This window comes from Sinocyclocheilus rhinocerous, unplaced genomic scaffold (assembly GCF_001515625.1).
Source record: "Sinocyclocheilus rhinocerous isolate Xijiao unplaced genomic scaffold, SAMN03320098_v1.1 scaffold210, whole genome shotgun sequence".
Lineage (NCBI taxonomy): Eukaryota > Metazoa > Chordata > Actinopteri > Cypriniformes > Cyprinidae > Sinocyclocheilus > Sinocyclocheilus rhinocerous.
In genome coordinates, this window is record NW_015654490.1 from 530,589 (window position 1) to 550,195 (window position 19,607).

The following is a 19,607-nucleotide window of genomic DNA, read 5'->3' on the forward strand; positions in this document are numbered from 1 at the left end:
GAGGAAAAAAAATTAACTTAAATGATTTTAGCAAATGGCTGCAATATAACAAAGAGTGAAAAATTTAAGGGGGTCTGAATACTTTCCGTACCCACTGTATATAGATATTAAGCAGAGTACATGCATATTCGCAAACATGTAATATACACACACAAGCATATATTATATTACATGTATCTTTCTATGTATTGATCATCCTTTTTTTTATTTATAGCAACAAAATCAGACCTTCTTTCTCATACATATTCAACCCATTTCCTCCATTTTCCCAGAAAGGCATCCTTCTTTAAATTAACCAAAAAAGTGATCTTTTCCATTGTATAAATCTCTATGGTCACATCTATCCAATCATCTAAAGTTGGTCTCTCTTGTTTGAACCATTTACGTGGGATTGCTTTCTTACTGGCTGCCAAAAGCACAGCCATCAGGTATGAGAGAAATAGGCCTTTTGTGTACATAGAAAAAGTCTTAGATCTTTGAGTTCAGCTCATGAAAAATGGGGGCAAAAACAAAAGTGTTGCGTTTATAATTTTGTTCAGTGTATAATGTTATATACAATATTTATAATACAATTCTACAATATACATTTTTTATTTAATGGGCTAAGGATAGCAATTCATCTTAACAGATATGACACGATGAGAATATCACGAAATATTCTCACACTAAGATTAGCAAAAATATAAATGATACACCTCTCACGGGTGTTTGGAAGAGCCTGGTGACTTTTTTTTCACTTTTATTTGTATTGAAAACATCATGGGCATTACAAAGTCAAGACACTACAGTTTCCATACATTCTTTGGAGTACAGTATTACACTTATCCTCAATGATATGTGTACACAATCCATTTATCCCAATACTTAATACATTTGTCCATGTTCGGTCTAACTGTAAATGTATAGGTCTCTCCATACAGTATATTTGGTTTACAATTCCCAACCACTGGTCCACCAACATGTTTCCTATGGTACAGCTGACACTTCATGCCAGTGCTGTTGTATTTGGAAATGGTTAGCCATTGAGGTTCCACATTGCCTCCAGACTCTGTTCACCTGTGCGTATTGCTATTAATTTGGGAGTTATACAGAGTCTTATTAAATCCTTGCAACCAAACTCCCGCCAGGAGCTTGAGTTTGTTGTGTTTGCCGGAGTCATACACTATCCACTTTTAGCCTGTTTTTCTAATTGTAATTTCCTCAGAACCCCAAACCACAACTTCACTGAGAATACAGTCCAGTTATTATAGATCTCATTGTGAATGATTCGTCCATGCATACATTTCATTTTTTTTAAATGTTTTGACCAGTGTTGGGAGTAACACATTACAGGTAACATGAATGATGTAATCAGATTACTTTTCCAAGTAACTAGTAAAGTAATGCATTACTTTCAACTTTTATTCACTGACGCCTCTCCTGTTCCTGTGTTGAGAGAAAAACAGAAATTAAGTCTATAAAAAAAAGTACACAAAATATATTTCTCTTAACAAAAGAAAAAAAAACTGTGCTACAAGTAGCCTATATGCTACGCTCGTTTTTGTGACACTCTTAATGCATTTTATTTCTTTTCTTTATATCTTTATTTGATTTAATCCATCTGATCGCGCTCGCGCACACACAGACAACATTAGTTCTTCTAGCATTGCCTGACATTTCAGCCATTCATCATCAAGCTAAAATACAGTCAACCAAACATAAAAGTCACTGTTTATTTTAAAAGGTCCGCTGTGAAATCAGCGTGCAGCGCCCAAACAAACATTTGTATGCTTGTGAAGGATTTTACGCGGATATTGGAACATGAGTGAAGTATAAAGCCATGTTTAGGCTACATAATGAATAATAGTTAAGCAAACAAATGTTACAAATATGGCAAAAAATGGAAACATTTGTATTCTAGTCGAATGAGAGAGGCTCGTGAGCCCAATGCCGTTTCAGCTTTGCTTGACGTTTGTGAGCTGTTTATAATAAATGCCACTAGCATATAGCATGATTTATTTATTTTTTATATTAAAGTTTAATATATAATTTTATAGCTGCTTATTTTGTCATTTTTTTGTAACACCGTTAAATGTAAAGGATTTGTTGTGGAGTGAAAGGAACTAAATAGGCTAAATAATGTTTATGTTTGTAAAGGTTTCCTTATATTTACCGGTATTTAATATACACATAAATTAATGTAATTGTTTGCAGTTACAAGGTTAACGGGTGTTTTTGGAGTAAAATCAATCTCTCTTTGATGAGATTACCTCCTCTTTTAGGCCGGGTTTCGTTTCTCCGTGTCGTAAACTCTAGGGCGAGGCTTCTAAACCAGGGTGTTTTTAGGGGCGTGTTATTCTAATGACGATTGTTTTCTGCCGCCACATTTATCAACATATGATCATTCGTATGATGAGATTGTCACAATCACACACGTGAACTCTGTCGTAAGGTGATTTGTGCAGGTGAGATGAGTAAACACATGTTCATATTTAGTCTAGAACTACAGTAACACACAAGGCTCTGCACTTACTCCTGATGTCTGTCACCATGGCAACACCAGAGCTGTCACTCAATACATGGAAACAAAGTAACTGCCGTTACTTATTTGAAAAAGTAACGCAGATATTTCCTTCTAAATTAAAAAGTAATTCGTTACTTTACTAGTTACTTGAAAAAAGTAATCTGATTACGTAACTGGCGTTACTTGTAATGTGTTACCCCCAACACTGGTCACAATACTGAAGTAAAGATCTGTTGCTACTTCCATTTCATTGTGATTTATTTTTAATTAAAGTGTGTCTGGATGTCTCTCACACGCTGTGTTTTCTTCAGAAACTCCTAGAGCAGCTGCGCTCAGATCCAGACGGGTTTGGCGTGAAGAGTGAGTTTCTGCGTCTTCTGCAGGGAGGAAGGACGCTGGTGGAGTTTAGGTGGGTTCATTCATCGATCTCAGTCCTGTGACCGGCACAGAGACCCTATAGCGCCAAACATCCACTGAACTGCAGCACAGGCCTGCCAACTCTTCATCTGTTTTAAGCCAACAATATTTGCTCTTAGTCTTATCTTTTTATTTATATAGCACCATATAATTACAATGTTCATTGTCCAAGGTGCTTTACAATTCAAAGATAAAACTAAATACCAACAAAAAGAAAACAATATAACCCTGAAACAGAGTTAAGAGAAGAAAAACACAAAAGGCCACATACAGTGGGTACGGAAAGTATTCAGACCCCCTTAAATTTTTCACTCTTTGTTATATTGCAGCCATTTGCTAAAATCATTTAAGTTCATTTTTTTTCCTCATTAATGTACACACAGCACCCCATATTGACAGAAAAACACAGAATTGTTGACATTTTTGCAGATTTATTAAAAAAGAAAAACTGAAATATCACATGGTCCTAAGTATTCAGACCCTTTGCTCAGTATTTAGTAGAAGCACCCTTTTGATCTAATACAGCCATGAGTCTTTTTGGGAAAGATGCAACAAGTTATTCACACCTGGATTTGGGGATCCTCCCAACAAAAAGAAAACAATATAACCCTGAAACAGAGTTAAGAGAAGAAAAACACAAAAGGCCACATATATACACATTATTTAAAAGCAAGAGAGAAAAAGTAGTCTTTAAGTTTATGCTTAAAAATGGACAAAGTGGGTGCGGATCTAATGTGTTGTGGTAAGCTATTCCAAAGATTGGGACCGACTACCTGATGAATTGAAATAAGGTCAGAAAGGTATGTAGGAGCATACTTATGAATAGACTGGTAAACAAATATAAGTACTTTAAAATCAATCCTATATCTTGCAGGCAGCCAATGGAGGGAGGCAAGTACTCCCGCTTACGTGTGCGCAAAAATACGTGACTATTACAATAGTCCAGCCGTGATAAAATTAAAGCATGAATAATCTTTTTTGTGTCTATAAAATTAAGAAATGACTTGATTTTTGAGATTTGACGAAGATGGGAAAAGCAAGACCTAACAATTGAATTAACTTGCTTATCTATTTTAAGGTGACTATCTATAATATAGCCCAAATATTTAACATGTGGTTTCAAATCAAACTTAAATTGAGAGAACTTTGCTTTTAAAGTGACTGAGGAGGATGCTGGACCAAACACAATAATCTCAGTTTTCGATTCAAGATGCAAGAAATTTGTAGACATCCAATTAGTTAAGTCTTTCAAACAGGCTGCCAAGACTTCGAAATCATTTATATCTCCTTTTTTTTTAATGGTAAGTAGATTTGAATGTCATCTGCAAAGCAATGGAAGGAAATTCCATGTTTCCTAAAAATATTCCCCAACGGAAGCATATAAAGAGAAAACAAAATGGGAGCAAGAATAGAGCCTTGTGGGACTCCACAGGTAAGCTTGGCTACAGATGCAGTGTGGTTTGCAATATTAACTGCACAACATCTGTTATGCAAGTAAGATGCAAACTATTTCAGAACATTACCCTGTAGGCCCACATAGTGCTCTAGATGAGAAAAGAATGGAATGACTAACTGTATCAAACGCTGCTGTTAGGTCTAAAAGTACTAAAATAACAGAATTGTAGAGTCTGTAGAGATGAATACATCATTACATACTTTCAAAAGAGCTGTTTCAATACTATGGCGCACTCTAAAGCCTTGAATTGGATTGAATTGGCACTCAAAAAATCCTGCAATTGATTGAATACAACTTTTTCTCAAATCTTTGCAATAAAAGGCACATTTCAAATAGGTCTAAAATTAGAATAAACAGAAGGGTCAAGGTTCGGTTTCTTCTGAAGAGGCCTAACAGTTAAGAGGTTAATACATTATAAATGTAAGCTTTTCTGAAGATCCAAAATGTTTAAAATAGCATCTATAACAGTTTAGTGGCATATTAAAAGTGATGGTGTCAGTATATAATGAGATATTTTGGAGTTTTTTTTAATACAGCCATGTCATTATTATTCAACGCTGCTGTTTTTAAGTCACTTATTTGCATGGTAGGGTAAAAAGAAATGTGTTAAAACAAAAATAAGTCTTTGGAAACTCTTTAACAAGATGTAATTTTGTTGAGCTGTTACACATACATATGGCCAAGTCAAAAGAGCTCTCTCAAAGACTACAGAGAATAAATTAGACTCGTAGCTAGTTTCGTTAAATTAGACAGTCTATGGCTACAAGAAGATGCTAAATGTGTTTTAATAGCTCCATCTTAGTACATTAGTTAGTGCCAACTAGGTGTAAGTAACTGTGTTGTGGTGAAGGAAAGCCTTGTTTTGGCATGCGTACACTGTGAGTAGCACACCCGTTAGCTTACAGCATGTTGTGATGTAGCCTGTGGCTCTGTGGTGTTATACACTGAACTCTCTGTGCTTTAGTTCTCCAAACATCGCTAAGAAATTTCACGCCGAACACCTGCGCTCCACTATAATCGGTAAGGTCATTACTCTGTTGAAATAGTTCTGCAAGTGTCAAATGCAATGCGTTCCTGTTAAACTAGTTCCCTCTGTCACCAGCAGAGGGAGGACTGGTGTACAAATATTCTGTGTTTGTATTGAACAGATGATTTTAATAAAACAGTCCTTCACAAACACATGTTCTCAGCTTAAATTATGAGCTCTGTTTCTTTTGGAGGAAACTTCATTGCCAACCTAAAGAAGGCCTTGGGGAAGGAGGTCATTCGAGTCAATTATTTGGGCGCCTGGGGAATGCAGTTTGGTAAGTTACCTGTTACCGTTATTAACAATGCAATGCTCTTCATTGACTCTGTATTGCGGGAAGCTGCCTCCTTGTCATTTCTGACTTATAACAAAATACAGAACAATGTCTAAAAGCTGCTGTGTGAAAGGTGTACAGCAAACATGCTAACAAAACCAGAACTACGTTTTTATAAGCTGTTGACCCCAAAAAAAATATCAAAAATTATGTGTTAATTTAGATTTGTTCGTAAAATAATATAAATGCATAGTATAATATTAAAATATAAATAGCTATTTTTAAAAAAACAACATTGAAATATTGAACACTTACACATTTTTGAACAATTTAAGGTTTTAGATAGTAAACTAGTAAAACTATACATTCTGAACAATTATAGTTTGAAGCAGTGTATTAGTAGTTAGTTAGTATGCTACACTCTAAGATGAGTGTCAAAATAGGGCACAATCTACTATGTTAACATGAAGGAATTTTGCGTATTGATTTTTCACAGGTTTTTTTTTTTTAATTATTGTATTTTGTGTTTTCGGGTTACAACGGATAATGGATTATGGATTTGTCCTGGAAAATTGGTAGTACCTTTTCCATTTTTCTAGATATTTTTCCTAGTGTACTAAATGATCGACAAACGCAGGTACAAGCTACTAACAAGGTGTATCATAAATGAACAGTGATTTAATTATTCAATTATTATTATTAAACGGAACAACTGAAAATAGCAGCTAACTTAATTCATGTGTTGTGTGTACTGCTAAGCATCTTTGCTTTCTTCTTTTTGTGTAATTTAGATGGAAAATGTGTGCCTTTTTATCATTTGAGTCACTTATCAAAAGTTGCTAAAAGTTGCCAAATAAATGTGTTTGGTTTGCACCGGCTTGCACGCGCTCACATCTGTTGTTCTGCAGGTGTATGTTCAGGTGAACCGCGAGGCCGAGCGCGATGAGAGCGTGCGTTCGGCCGCCGCAGAGTTCTTCAGACGTCTGGAGCGGCGCGAGGAGCAGGCCCTGGCGCTCTGGAGGCAGTTTCGTGAGATCACGGTGGACGAATATAAACGCATCTATCAGGTAATATCAGGTCTCGTTCGTGAGGGATTTATGTGTTCATATCTGGGAGTGCTTGCACTCAAAACAAAAAATAAATAAATAATAAAATAATAACAAAGCTGCGTTTGAGGAATGCCGTGCATTGGTTGAGTGCAATTAAAATGTAGGCCGAGCGCGATGAGAGCGTGTGTTCGGCCGCCGCAGAGTTCTTCAGACGTCTGGAGCGGCGCGAGGAGCAGGCCCTGGCGCTCTGGAGGCAGTTTCGTGAGATCACGGTGGACGAATATAAACGCATCTATCAGGTAATATCAGGTCTCGTTCGTGAGGGATTTATGTGTTCATATCTGGGAGTGCTTGCACTCAAAACAAAAAATAAATAAATAATAAAATAATAACAAAGCTGCGTTTGAGGAATGCCGTGCATTGGTTGAGTGCAATTAAAATGTGAAATTAAATCATTTTAATGTGTATTTTAACTAATGCGAAACTCTAGATTCTGCCTTTGCCTAATGCATTAAATTATGCCAATTTTATGCACATTTTTAAAATCACATTTCAGGTGTTTCCGTTCAGGATTTCTTATGCATCTTCACATCATCTGTGACTTCGGCAAGTTTGATATTCTAATGAGCATTTGACTGGATATTTGATATTGATTCGTATTGAACATATTTCAGGTGCATGTCGATTTTTCTTAAATCTCTCTCAAACAATGCTGTAAACTGTACAGGTAACCCTGTCAAGTCATACAATACTATACTATTAAAGGCTAAAATGAAGAACAAACTCTTAAAATCAGTGTATTTTCATGTATAATATTCAACACTCCTTTCATGAAGCCGCATGTATAAACTGAACTTCTTGAGTGTCTGTCAAAAACTGAGCGTAACTCACGATAATGAATAGAAAGAGACATGTGACCTGCTCCATCATCTTGAGTTGTTTTGACCCAAAAGCACATTGCTACTAATATAATTGTTTAAGCTCTCTGCCATAAAAGCCTGTTATTATGACAGCCGTATATAAACATACAGGGTCTTAAAAAAATCTTTAATCACCCGTTCTCAAATTAAGGCCTTAAAAAGTACAGAAAGTCTTACATTGACTTGAATGAAAATGCAAAAATGATTATCTTCCTCAGTATTCTTGTCGTTTTCCAACATAAATATCCAGATGTTCTTAAATCAGGATACATTTAGTTGAGATGCAAAATGAAGATATGAAGTCTTGTGTTCTGAGAAACAGAGATTACAGAACAAATATCTGTCGGTGAGGAATGAAGATGTGTTGTGTTGTTGGAAGCCGCATAAACTGAACTTCTTGAGTGTCTGTCAAAAACTGAGCGTAACTCACGATAATGAATAGAAAGAGACATGTGACCTGCTCCATCATCTTGAGTTTGAGCACATTGCTAATAATATAATTGTTTAAGCTCTCTGCCATAAAAGCCTGTTATTATGACAGCCGTATATAAACATACAGGGTCTTAAAAAAATCTTTAATCACCCGTTCTCAAATTAAGGCCTTAAAAAGTACAGAAAGTCTTACATTGACTTGAATGAAAATGCAAAAATGATTATCTTCCTCAGTATTCTTGTCGTTTTCCAACATAAATATCCAGATGTTCTTAAATATCCAGATGTTCTTAAATCAGGATACATTTAGTTGAGATGCAAAATGAAGATATGAAGTCTTGTGTTCTGAGAAACAGAGATTACAGAACAAATATCTGTCGGTGAGGAATGAAGATGTGTTGTGTTGTTGACGGCGGTGTCTGTGCTCTCTCAGCGTTTAGGAGTTGACTTTGACCATTACTCTGGAGAGGCGTTTCATCAGAGTCAAACCCAGAGTGTGCTGGACGAGCTGACGACCACAGGACTCTTAAAGACCACCGAGTACGACCAGCAATCCACACATAAGATGAAATCAACAGATGCTAATTTGTCTGACTTTGAAACATATAGCCTTCTGCCACATAAAACTCCATGCGATTGCCTGAATATGAGCTGCTGTGAAAACTGCTCCAACACAGCATTTTCACCTACATTTTTGTCCCGTCCTTTGCTCTTTCAAGTGTGAATCACTTCGTTCCCGAAACTTTGCAGTGTGTATGTGACACGCTGTGAAAAATAAAAGTTCTGTACAAATTCTGAATGGATTATTGGCTGTATAGCCTAGAAAGCACACAAAGAGCACTGCCTTTATATTCACTAAAAAGCTGTCGCTCGTCTTAGTTCATCGCGATCTCATTCAGTTTTGTTATGAGAGGATTCTCAAGCTTGCCTTTCACTGGACTCAGCACTGACAAAAATAAACCCTTTGATTCTCTCCAGAGTGCAAACACAATGCATCGCATTGCCAGATCAGTTTCGCCAATATGATAGTGAATAGATCATCTAGTTTTTAACTAAAATACGAGTCCATAATCCATAATAACTCTTCCTCCAGTGAAAAAGTGTTCTGGTGTGAATCAGGAGAGAAATCTGCACAGATCAAGCAGCGTTTAAACCGCTCTAAACTAATATGTGGCTGGGTTTTGATGTGAGAGACAACAGCAGATGCACTTTTTCACTGGGTTATTGATTATGGACACCTTGTCACTTCAAACGGTTATTTGTGTGAAGTATTCCTTGAAAGGACACATCTGTCAGTCAGACATAATGAATGGTGGTGTGGTAACTGCCAGTGATTGGTTGTTGCACAGGAAGGGCACGGCTGTGGTGGATCTGTCTGGAGCGGGCGATATGTCGTCTTACGCCACACTGGTGCGCAGTGATGGGACGTCTCTGTACATCACCAGGTGTGTCACGCACCTCTCTGACCCACACACACACACACACACACGCTCGTGTAGAGTTTACGGAGTCGTCTCCTGCCGTAACACGTGTCATTTCTGTTTGTTTAGAGATGTCGCAGCTGCGCTGGACAGGAAGCAGAGGTTCGGCTTTGATGAGATGATTTATGTGGTAAGAACCATGAGAAATCACTGCTAAACCACACAGCTCTGTCACTCTCTGCATCAGCTCCGCTCTCCTTCCCTCTTTAAGACAGATAAGAGTCAGACAGGCCACTTCCAGCAGCTCTTTCACATCCTGCGAGCCATGGGACACCAGTGGGCAGAGAGGTACACACACACACTCTAAATGGTTTGGTCAGTTAGATGTTCTTGATGTTTGCTAAAGTGTTGCTAGGATATTCTGGGTGGTTGCTAGGCTCTTGCTATGCAGTTGCTGTTTTTTATGTTGTGTATTGACTTAAAAAAAAACTATGCATGGGGGCTTGCTTTGGTGTTGCCACCCCTCATAGACCCCATGCCACCCGTTTGCCACCCTAAAAATTATTTTCTAGATCCGCTCCCTCATCCTCAGGTCCTTCAATACATTCTCTTCTATTTCACTTCACTGAAAACCATTTAACTATTACAGCATAAGTGTGTGTGTGTGTGTCAGGTGTGTTCATGTGGCATTCGGGCTGGTGCAGGGCATGAGCACGCGCCGCGGGGAGGTGGTGTTCCTGGAGGACGTGCTGGAGGAGGCTCGCAGCAGGATGCTCAACAACATGAGGCAGTCCAGCAGTGAGAGAAAACACTTACTGATTACCCTAACCATTACTGACTATCCCTAACCATAACTGACCTTAACCATAACTAACCATAACCATAACTGACCATCCCTAACCATAACCATAACTGAACATCCCTAACCATAACTGACCATCCCTAACCATAACTGACCATCACTAACCGTAACTGGCCATCCCTAACGATAACTGGCCACTCCTAACCATAACTGAACATTCCTAACCATAACTGACCATCACTAACCATAACTGGCCACGCCTAACCATAACTGACCATCACTAACCATAACTGACCATCCCTAACCATAACTGAACATTCCTAACCCTGATCAGTTGGTAAACTTTTATAGTTATATATTGTTATATCTTGTTTCTGTGACTTAAAAGAGGAAAATACATATTAGAGAGATTGATTATGTTGGTCAGAAGAGAGAAAGATGTCAAATTTACTTTTGGAGATTTGGAGAAATGTAGCATTGCATCACAATGGATGCTCTGCAGTGAATGGGTGCCATCAGAATGAGAGTCCAGACAGCTGGAGCGTGTCAGGCTGTGGATGGTCTGCTCGTGAGTGTTGATGTTCATGTTTGTGTTCACAGTTTGCTGAGAAGACATGCGAGTGAGACGCACTCCTGCTGTGACGGTCTCTCCTCTGGTGGACAGCAGAAGCGTCTCGGTTCTCCAGCACCTGCTCATGTGAGCTTCACCTTCATCACAGCAGTGGGATGAATCTGTGAGCGCTGGCATGTGTGCAGTTATTCTCCAGGAAAATGCACAGCTGTGAAGTTGTTCCAGGTCTATCAACCGCAGTACTGTTCCCCATCATTTCAGTTACTTCCTTACAGCTCACAACAGCAAAAGAACCAAACCCACACAGACACTGATAAAGCAAACAAATGTGTCTAAAAATGAAAAAAGCGGCTAACCATTTCAGTGTTTTCCCTACTACTTTTGTCTTGTTCAAACACACACAAACCTCTCTCTCTGATAATGGCATATATAATGTTTGAGAATGAGCAACGAAGGCTTGTGATGAGATGCACAAGAAACGAGATGGTTTTAAGGACTGAAACCTGACAAATGTCTTGAGATGTGGTAATGCTGGTATAAGTTTACTGCCTCAGTTGTGTTATTTTTCTGTAATTCAGCAGTCCATGGTTAATTATTCATCTCTTATACCAGTGCAGAGCTGTTAGAGGAGTGGACGACCGAGAGACTGACCTGTGGTGTTTTTATATGTGACCCTGGAGCACAAAACCAGTCATAAGGGTCTTTTTTTTGGGAAATAGAGATTTATCTCAAAGCTGAATAAATAAGCTTTCATTGATGTATGGTTTTGTTAGGATCGGACAATATTTGGCTGAGATACAACTATTTGAAAATCTGGAATCTGAGGGTGCAAAAAAATCTAAATATTGAGAAAATCATCTTTAAAGTTGTTCAAATGAAGTTCTTAGCAATGTGTTTTTTGAACATTAAAGCATGTCAACATATTCTGTTACACCAAATACACAAAATAATTATCTTTAAAAAAGCATCATATGACCCCTTTAACACTGCTTTTGTGCTCCAGGGTCACATATGACTAATAATTGTTTAAATCTATGATAACCAGTATGCAGTTTTGATACAATTATGAACAAATAATCAGGTCAACAACAATTTACCTTAACATTTAACCAAAATAAATGAAAATATAACTGCATATTTTTAAAAATATGTATTATTTATGGAAGCCCGTTTCCACCACTGAATAAAAAAGGTAATTCTGACTTTTAATCTCACAATTCTGACTTTTTTACCTCGCAATTGTGAGTTTACATCTCAGAATTGCATCATATAAACTTGCAATTCAGACTTTTTTTCAGAATTGCGAGTTACAAAGTCCAGTTCTAAGGAGAAAAAAAGACTGATATGTTCTCAGAATTGCGAGTTTATATCTCACAATTCTGACTTTATATCATGCAATTCTGAGAACAAAAAGAATTGGCCGTTTATCTCGCCATTCTGACTTAATTTCTCACAATTGCAAGTTTACATCTCACAATTCTGAGGAAAAAAAGTCAGAATTGTGAGAGAAAAAGTCGTAATTACCCATTTATTTTTTTATTCAGTGGCAGAAACGAGCTTCCATAATTATTATTATTAGTAGTAGTAGTAAATGTAGGCTTTATTTTGTGATTGTAAAGGCTTTGTTTTGACTCACCCGCTGATGGTTTGCAGATATGATGAAGTTCTGCTTCAGTCGGTGAATGAGCTGCAGCCCGACACCTGCTCATCTTCCTGATGACCCTCAGGTGCAGGTCTCTCATCACTTCAGCAGAGGTCTTGTAGTGCATTCAGCTCTGCTGGGGAACTCTATCACCACATCCGCTGCAGCAAAGTGAGTCTTTTTTAGCTCCGCATCTACAAAATGATGAACACATTGGGTGTTTTGTTAAAATAGTTTTTATTGTAAACCAAAAAATCATTCATTTTAATAAATGTACCATTAATACAGATGCTGCATTTACTGCAGCTGACAGATTTTCTCATTGACATCCTCAAGCCTGAAAAAAAAATGCAGTTTCCCACTTTTAGTTATGCCTTTTGACGTGATCCTTCTGGTCATATGGTTTAATACGCAACTGCCATCATCATCAGCAATTGTGAGTAAATATTCCGTCGTCTGTGCAGGAATGTAATGCGTACAAAGTAGCATCTTTTGAAACGTGAACAGTACATAACAGGCACTGGAATAAACTGATATCTATTGGTACAGTGTGTCACATGACCAAGCATGAGGGATGGTTTTCAGAGAAGCTCCGCTTTCACAGGCCCGCCTGCAGCACTTTCACTTGTATCCCCTTGTGAAAGCTGCTTCAAATCGCTTGGATGAAAACGCAGAGCAGAAGACGTGTTTTCAAACGTGTGTCTGGATTAATGCAGATGTTTCTGTGTGTGTTCAGTCACCTGGTGTCCTCGGCTCATCGAGAGCTGCCCGTGAAGGGAAGCGCAGCGGCCGTGGCTCAGGTAAACACAGATTACATGCACTCATCGTGCGCGGTATTACTCCCATGTGCTGCGTCAAGCAGCTGCGCTTGTAATGAAGTCACGCTTGATGGTGTCTTTGTTTCCTCAGGCCCGACTGTGTCTGTTCAGTGCCGTCCGCTCGGTTCTGGCCAACGGCATGAGGATTCTGGGTATCACGCTGGTGGAGAAAATGTGAACTTGTTTGTCAATCTCTAAATAAAAGTCTTCTTTGTTTGTGCGTGTTCGTTTCCTGGTACAGCAAGTGCATTCACTTTGGAAGTACACTATGCAAGCCACTGAGAACAAGATGCCTAGATGTCGTTCTGGCCCGTATCAGATACAGAAGTGTGTTGTAGTGCTGCTAACAGCCTTCCATAGCAGCGCTGGATAGCTTGGACCTTCATTTCCAAGCCACTGCCGAAATAAAAACCCAGACAGTAGCTACGTTTACATGCTGCCCCATCATTCAGACGGCAGAGCCTTCATGTAAATCAATTCATCAGAAACTGCTGAATCCTATGTTCTCAATCGGATTTCAAAATAACTGCAGTGCTGTGATGCATATGTTTACGCACTTATTACGAACTGATCAATGGAAACGGAGTTGGGAAAGTAACTTTGAAAAGTAATATATACCGTATTGCATTAGTTACTTTTTATGGAAAGTAGCGTGTTCTGTTACTTTTGCGTTAGTTTTTGTCACCTGAGCTGGAGTTGTTGTTTTTTTTAATCCAGAAGTTATAGTTTTGGCAGCTGTAAAGGCCCTTTCGCACCAAAAGTGAAACGAATGATCCTCAGACTGAAGGAAGCGCCTCTGCATCAACACAGGAACAGGAGAGGAGTCGGGGAATACATAGAAAAACAATTACTTGAGTTACTTGTTTGAAAAAGAAACAGATATTTTGTTGTAAATTCAAAAGTAATGCATTACTTTACTAGTTACTTGAAAGTAATCTGATCGCATAACTTGCGTTACCCCCAACGCTGGTGGACGAAATGAATCATATTTTCTTTAGTGTTCAACATTTTTATAATAGGGCAGCAGCTCCAGTGACATCTTTCTCCATTTCTAAACGCATCACAAAGTTTTGTGTGGAATAACTGTGAAGCGCATGTAAAGGAAAGTGCTTTTACATCTGAAGAGGATTGGGACTGATGCATGTAGTCTGTCCTCAGGTTTAATCACGTCTGGATTCAGACGCCGCGTGTGAACGCATCAGTCCGTAAGAGCCAACATTCAGAGACCACCCCGGATGACGAGGCCTTCCCTAAACACAGGATTCAACATTCGCTCTGTAATTTACAGCTTTCCAAACCCATAAGGATCCTTGCGTTCAGCTTGCGTCAATATTTAAGAGCACTTATACAAATAACATTGGCAATCTAAAGAATAAACCTGTCGGAAGAGCACAGGGACATTCAGTGTAGGGTTTGGCATCAGTGCATCTGCATCAAGACCTAGAAATGAAATTACACCGAGAGAAATAAAACAACCCAGAGTCTCCTCCTGTCCAGCAGGGCAGATGTGTGTCTGTCCCTCAGACTGCGATGAGTCTCTGTGTGTCCTCTCCGTCTGAGCTGGGCTTCTGCACTCTGCTGGGGTCTTGTTTGGGCAGGCCGTACAGGTAGATGGACACACACACCAGCAGCGCTCCGCCGAGGAAAGCCACCGCTGCAGAGAGCCAAGAGTGTGTGAGCACAACACACCACAACACACCACGAGGCTGCGCTGGACAACAGCAGCTCAAAGCATTCTAATTCAAGATTACATTCAAAAGATGTATCTGTTCTGTATTGTAACACTTTATTTTAAGGTTGTTTCATGTACTAACCGTTATAACAACAACAAACAATGCATAATTACATGCAAGTAACCCGAAGCCAAATCCTAACCTTAAGCATATAATAAATACACATAGTTAATATTACTCAGTACTTCAATGTATAATCGCACTGTAACAAGGACACCTCAAAATCAAGTGTTTTTCATGCATTGGTCTATTCTGAGATTTTGCTCTGTTTTGCTCCATAACATGTCTTCTTTCAGACTTGTAAAAGAAAACATTCAAAAACATGAATGCTAGTGTTTATTACACTTTATCTACTTGCGTCTGTAGATTTCGGTTTCTTTAAAGGCGGTGAGTTTTTCTCCACTTCTGCAGCACTTACACACTCCACACTTTTCCTGTCTATATTCTGAAGGCTTTTTGGAGTTCATATATCACTCACACTGATTATACAGCATTTTATTTCTAAACTTTTGAACGGGGTCATTTTTATAAATTCAACTCTTATTTTCTCTTGTGGACTATATGTAAACTTCTTTTATGTGAAATATCTTATTCAGGTCAGTACTAAATAAACAATAACATGCATTTTGTGTGATCCCTCTTATTTTGGTAAAATAATTAACATTTTGCAGATTCTGCAAGGTGTATGTAAACTTTTGACTTCAACTGTATATACACCAGCTGATCAGAATACAACGTGACTGAGCGATGCACTCACTGATCTGCAGGCCGAAGAGAACGACGGACGCCACGGTGGACAGGACGATGGCAGCGGCCGCGGAGAAGCCCTTCATGATGTTATCGGTGTATTTGACCACCACAGACGTGTACATTCCTCCCACGCTGGCCAGAACTGCAGGCAGAGAGAGAAACCCGTCAAACCGCTGCAGCAGCATTCAGGAGCTCTGCGCTCACAATGACGGGCGTGTTTAAATACACAGGACGTTCCTGCTCAGTGAGCCCCATCCTCCAAACACACACCACTTCAGAGAGCAGGAGTAAAGGTCACGCAGGAGCTACTCACAGATGACTACGCAGACCCACGGCGTGTATCCGTAGAAGAAGCCCTTCTCCAGGACCTGGGCCCCGTCCGTCACGAAGACCCCTATGAGGGTCACCACGATTCCCGACAGGTACATCTGGATGTTACGCACCCACAGAGACGTGTCCGAACTCTTCAGGACCTTCTCGAAGTACACACCTGATCCCAAACAGAGCGTCACTGATGCTCCTCACCAGAAACCCTGATCATAAACACGACTGAACACATCGTACCTGCAAACCCGGAGCAGAGCACCGCCACCGCGATCGCCACGAAGCCCAGGAACGGGTTCTGCTCCACCTGAAGCACAGCGACACGGATCATACAGAAAATACCGTTTTTACTGTATTTTTGATCAAATAAATGCAGCCTTGCTGAGCAGAAGAGACTCTTGCAGAAACATTAAAAGGTTTTGACTGGTGGTGTGCAATGCTCTGGAGGCTGCTATCTAGACTGTACAGGTTTGAAGCAGGCAGTGAATGGGCTCCTATGGGATCTCCTGCAGCTGTACCTGGACTTTGGTGGCCTGCGGCGGCGTCCACTGCACCAGCGTGACTCCTCCACACAGCATGAAGACTGAGAACCACTGCAGGCGGCTCAGAGAGCGGCTGAGCATCAGCACCGTACACAGCGCCGTGCAGGGGATCTTCAGCTGATACGTCACCTGACACACACACAGCCGCATTCAAACTCACCTTTCCCCACCCAGCAGAAAGCACTTATTCACGTGAAGAAGCATCACACGCTGATCTCAGCGCTCCCAGAATCTGAGGCATGTACGACTCAAACAGGATATTCAACGAGAAAAACAGGTACGGCGAGACTCTCCCTGTGACTGACAGCAGCGGGACAAAGAAGACAGATTTACGGTTTACTTATGAGACAAGTGGCTTCAGAGTGCACTGGCGAGCAATAACAACACAGAGTAACGATATCAATGGCATCACTTTTCTAACTGATGGACAATAAAAACACTGACAGCCAATCAGGATCCACTGGACATTAGAGAGCTGGAGGATTTAAAGCAGCAGAAGACTCTTAGAATAAACTTGTTATCATGTGTTGCTGTGAAGGGGCCTTTCATCTGGTCAGAAACCACCCATATACCCAGGACCAGAGGATCCACTTCAATTGTGACCCTGGACCACAAAACCAGTCAGAAGGGTAAATTTTTTTGAAATTGAGATTTTTATATCATCTGAAAGCTCAATAAATAAGCTTGTTAGGATATAACAATATTTGGCTGAGACACAACTATTTGAAAATCTGGAATTTGAGGGTGCAAAAAAATCTAAATATTGAGAAAATCATCTTTAAAGTTGTCCAAATGAAGTTCTTAGCAATGCATATTACTAATCAAAAATTAAGTCTTGATATATTTACGGTAGGAAATTTACAAAATATCTTCATGAACATGATCTTTACTTAATATCCTAATGATTTTTGGCATAAAAGAAAAATGGATAATTTTGACCCATACAATGTATTGTTGGCTATTGCTACAAATATACCCCAGCGACTTAACACTGCTTTTGTGCTGCAGGGTCACATTTGTTTTATAATCATTAGTCGTTTAAATCATTATTTTGGGGATTTTTAATCATAATCCTTTGTCAATTTTATTATGCTTTTAAATTTTACATGAGTATTTTCCTGGCTCTTGTTGTTTAATCTTACGATTGTGGAGTTTCATGGAGAGTTGGTCTTCATGAGTAAAACAGAATATCAGTTCTAGGCTTTATGGGATTTTGATGAAGTCATTTAGTCTAATAACACTTGTTATATTTGTCATGATCTGAAACAAATGCAACTAAGATTCTTTAATAAACTCATTTTGATCATCATCACTCTTCTCTGGTTTCCTCAGGCAGCGTCTCAGCTGACAGAAGACTGAACACGGAATATGTTCTGTAGACTTGATCTAACAGAATTGTGTTTATAAATGCAGCTGGATGTGAGTTTCATCAGACGGGACGATGCTCAGGGACTATCAGTCTGTTCTTCACACTGCTCTATCAGGTGACGGCACAAGCCCTTCAGACTGCTGCTGTTACACTGGAGAACTATAAACGTGTTACAGCGAGAGCTGCGTGACGCTTCTTCCTCAATGTCTATTTTAGTGTGGAAGTGAAGCTCGGAGCCGGAGCTCATGTGTTCAGATACCTGGTAGACAGCAGCATCCAGGTTACTTAATGCCACGAAGGCCATGTTGTTCTGGACAGCATAGACCACCGACGGCACACTCAGCTTCAGCAGCTCCACCGGACTCCTGAGAATATTACTGACCACCACACTCCTGCAGCGGCCCCAGTCTCCACTCTCCCTGCAGCACACACACACACACACACAGGTGAGGAGGACACACACATACTAACTCTGACAGACACTCTCTCTCTCTCTCTCACACACACACACACACAGGTGAGGAGGACACACGCATACTAACTCTGACAGACACTCTCTCTCTCTCTCTCACACACACACACACACAGGTGAGGAGGACACACGCATACTAACTCTGACAGACACTCTCTCTCTCTCTCTCACACACACACACACACAGGTGAGGAGGACACACGCATACTAACTCTGACAGACACTCTCTCTCTCTCTCTCACACACACACACACACAGGTGAGGAGGACACACGCATACTAACTCTGACAGACACTCTCTCTCTCTCTCTCACACACACACACACACAGGTGAGGAGGACACACGCATACTAACTCTGACAGACACTCTCTCTCTCTCTCTCACACACACACACACACAGGTGAGGAGGACACACGCATACTAACTCTGACAGACACTCTCTCTCTCTCTCTCACACACACACACACACAGGTGAGGAGGACACACGCATACTAACTCTGACAGACACTCTCTCTCTCTCTCTCACACACACACACACACAGGTGAGGAGGACACACGCATACTAACTCTGACAGACACTCTCTCTCTCTCTCTCACACACACACACACACAGGTGAGGAGGACACACGCATACTAACTCTGACAGACACTCTCTCTCTCTCTCTCACACACACACACACACAGGTGAGGAGGACACACGCATACTAACTCTGACAGACACTCTCTCTCTCTCTCTCACACACACACACACACAGGTGAGGAGGACACACGCATACTAACTCTGACAGACACTCTCTCTCTCTCTCTCACACACACACACACACAGGTGAGGAGGACACACGCATACTAACTCTGACAGACACTCTCTCTCTCTCTCTCACACACACACACACACAGGTGAGGAGGACACACGCATACTAACTCTGACAGACACTCTCTCTCTCTCTCTCACACACACACACACACAGGTGAGGAGGACACACACACTAACTCTGACAGACACTCTCTCACACACACACACACACACAGGTGAGGAGGACACACACACACTAACTCTGACAGACACTCTCTCTCACACACACACA

General features: G+C 40.1%; 2 protein-coding genes across 2 annotated transcripts in view; one reads left to right on the top strand and one right to left on the bottom strand.

Moving 5' to 3' along the window:
- The first annotated feature begins 1,904 nt into the window (after positions 1-1,904).
- On the top strand, positions 1,905-13,950 carry LOC107717024 (probable arginine--tRNA ligase, mitochondrial). Its single transcript, XM_016523669.1, is given in 17 exon segments — positions 1,905-1,953; positions 2,777-2,912; positions 5,341-5,396; positions 5,597-5,730; positions 6,586-6,744; positions 6,891-7,025; positions 8,512-8,618; positions 9,428-9,523; positions 9,629-9,689; positions 9,771-9,847; positions 10,173-10,323; positions 10,816-10,944; positions 10,946-10,998; positions 12,526-12,566; positions 12,569-12,599; positions 13,251-13,314; positions 13,424-13,950. Coding segments are annotated over 17 exon segments (1,566 nt in total). The 3' UTR covers positions 13,511-13,950.
- Positions 13,951-14,125: 175 nt separating this feature from the next.
- The window catches only part of LOC107717044 (CMP-sialic acid transporter), a 14,545-nt gene continuing 9,063 nt past the window's right edge, over positions 14,126-19,607 (bottom strand). The window contains exons 4-9 of the mRNA XM_016523688.1: positions 18,310-18,469; positions 16,658-16,810; positions 16,380-16,446; positions 16,129-16,305; positions 15,823-15,957; positions 14,126-14,986 (exon numbers count right to left, since the gene is read on the bottom strand). Of these exons, the coding sequence (XP_016379174.1) occupies positions 14,853-14,986; positions 15,823-15,957; positions 16,129-16,305; positions 16,380-16,446; positions 16,658-16,810; positions 18,310-18,469 (826 nt within the window). The 3' untranslated portion in view covers positions 14,126-14,852. The remainder of the gene's footprint in view (positions 14,987-15,822; positions 15,958-16,128; positions 16,306-16,379; positions 16,447-16,657; positions 16,811-18,309; positions 18,470-19,607) is intronic.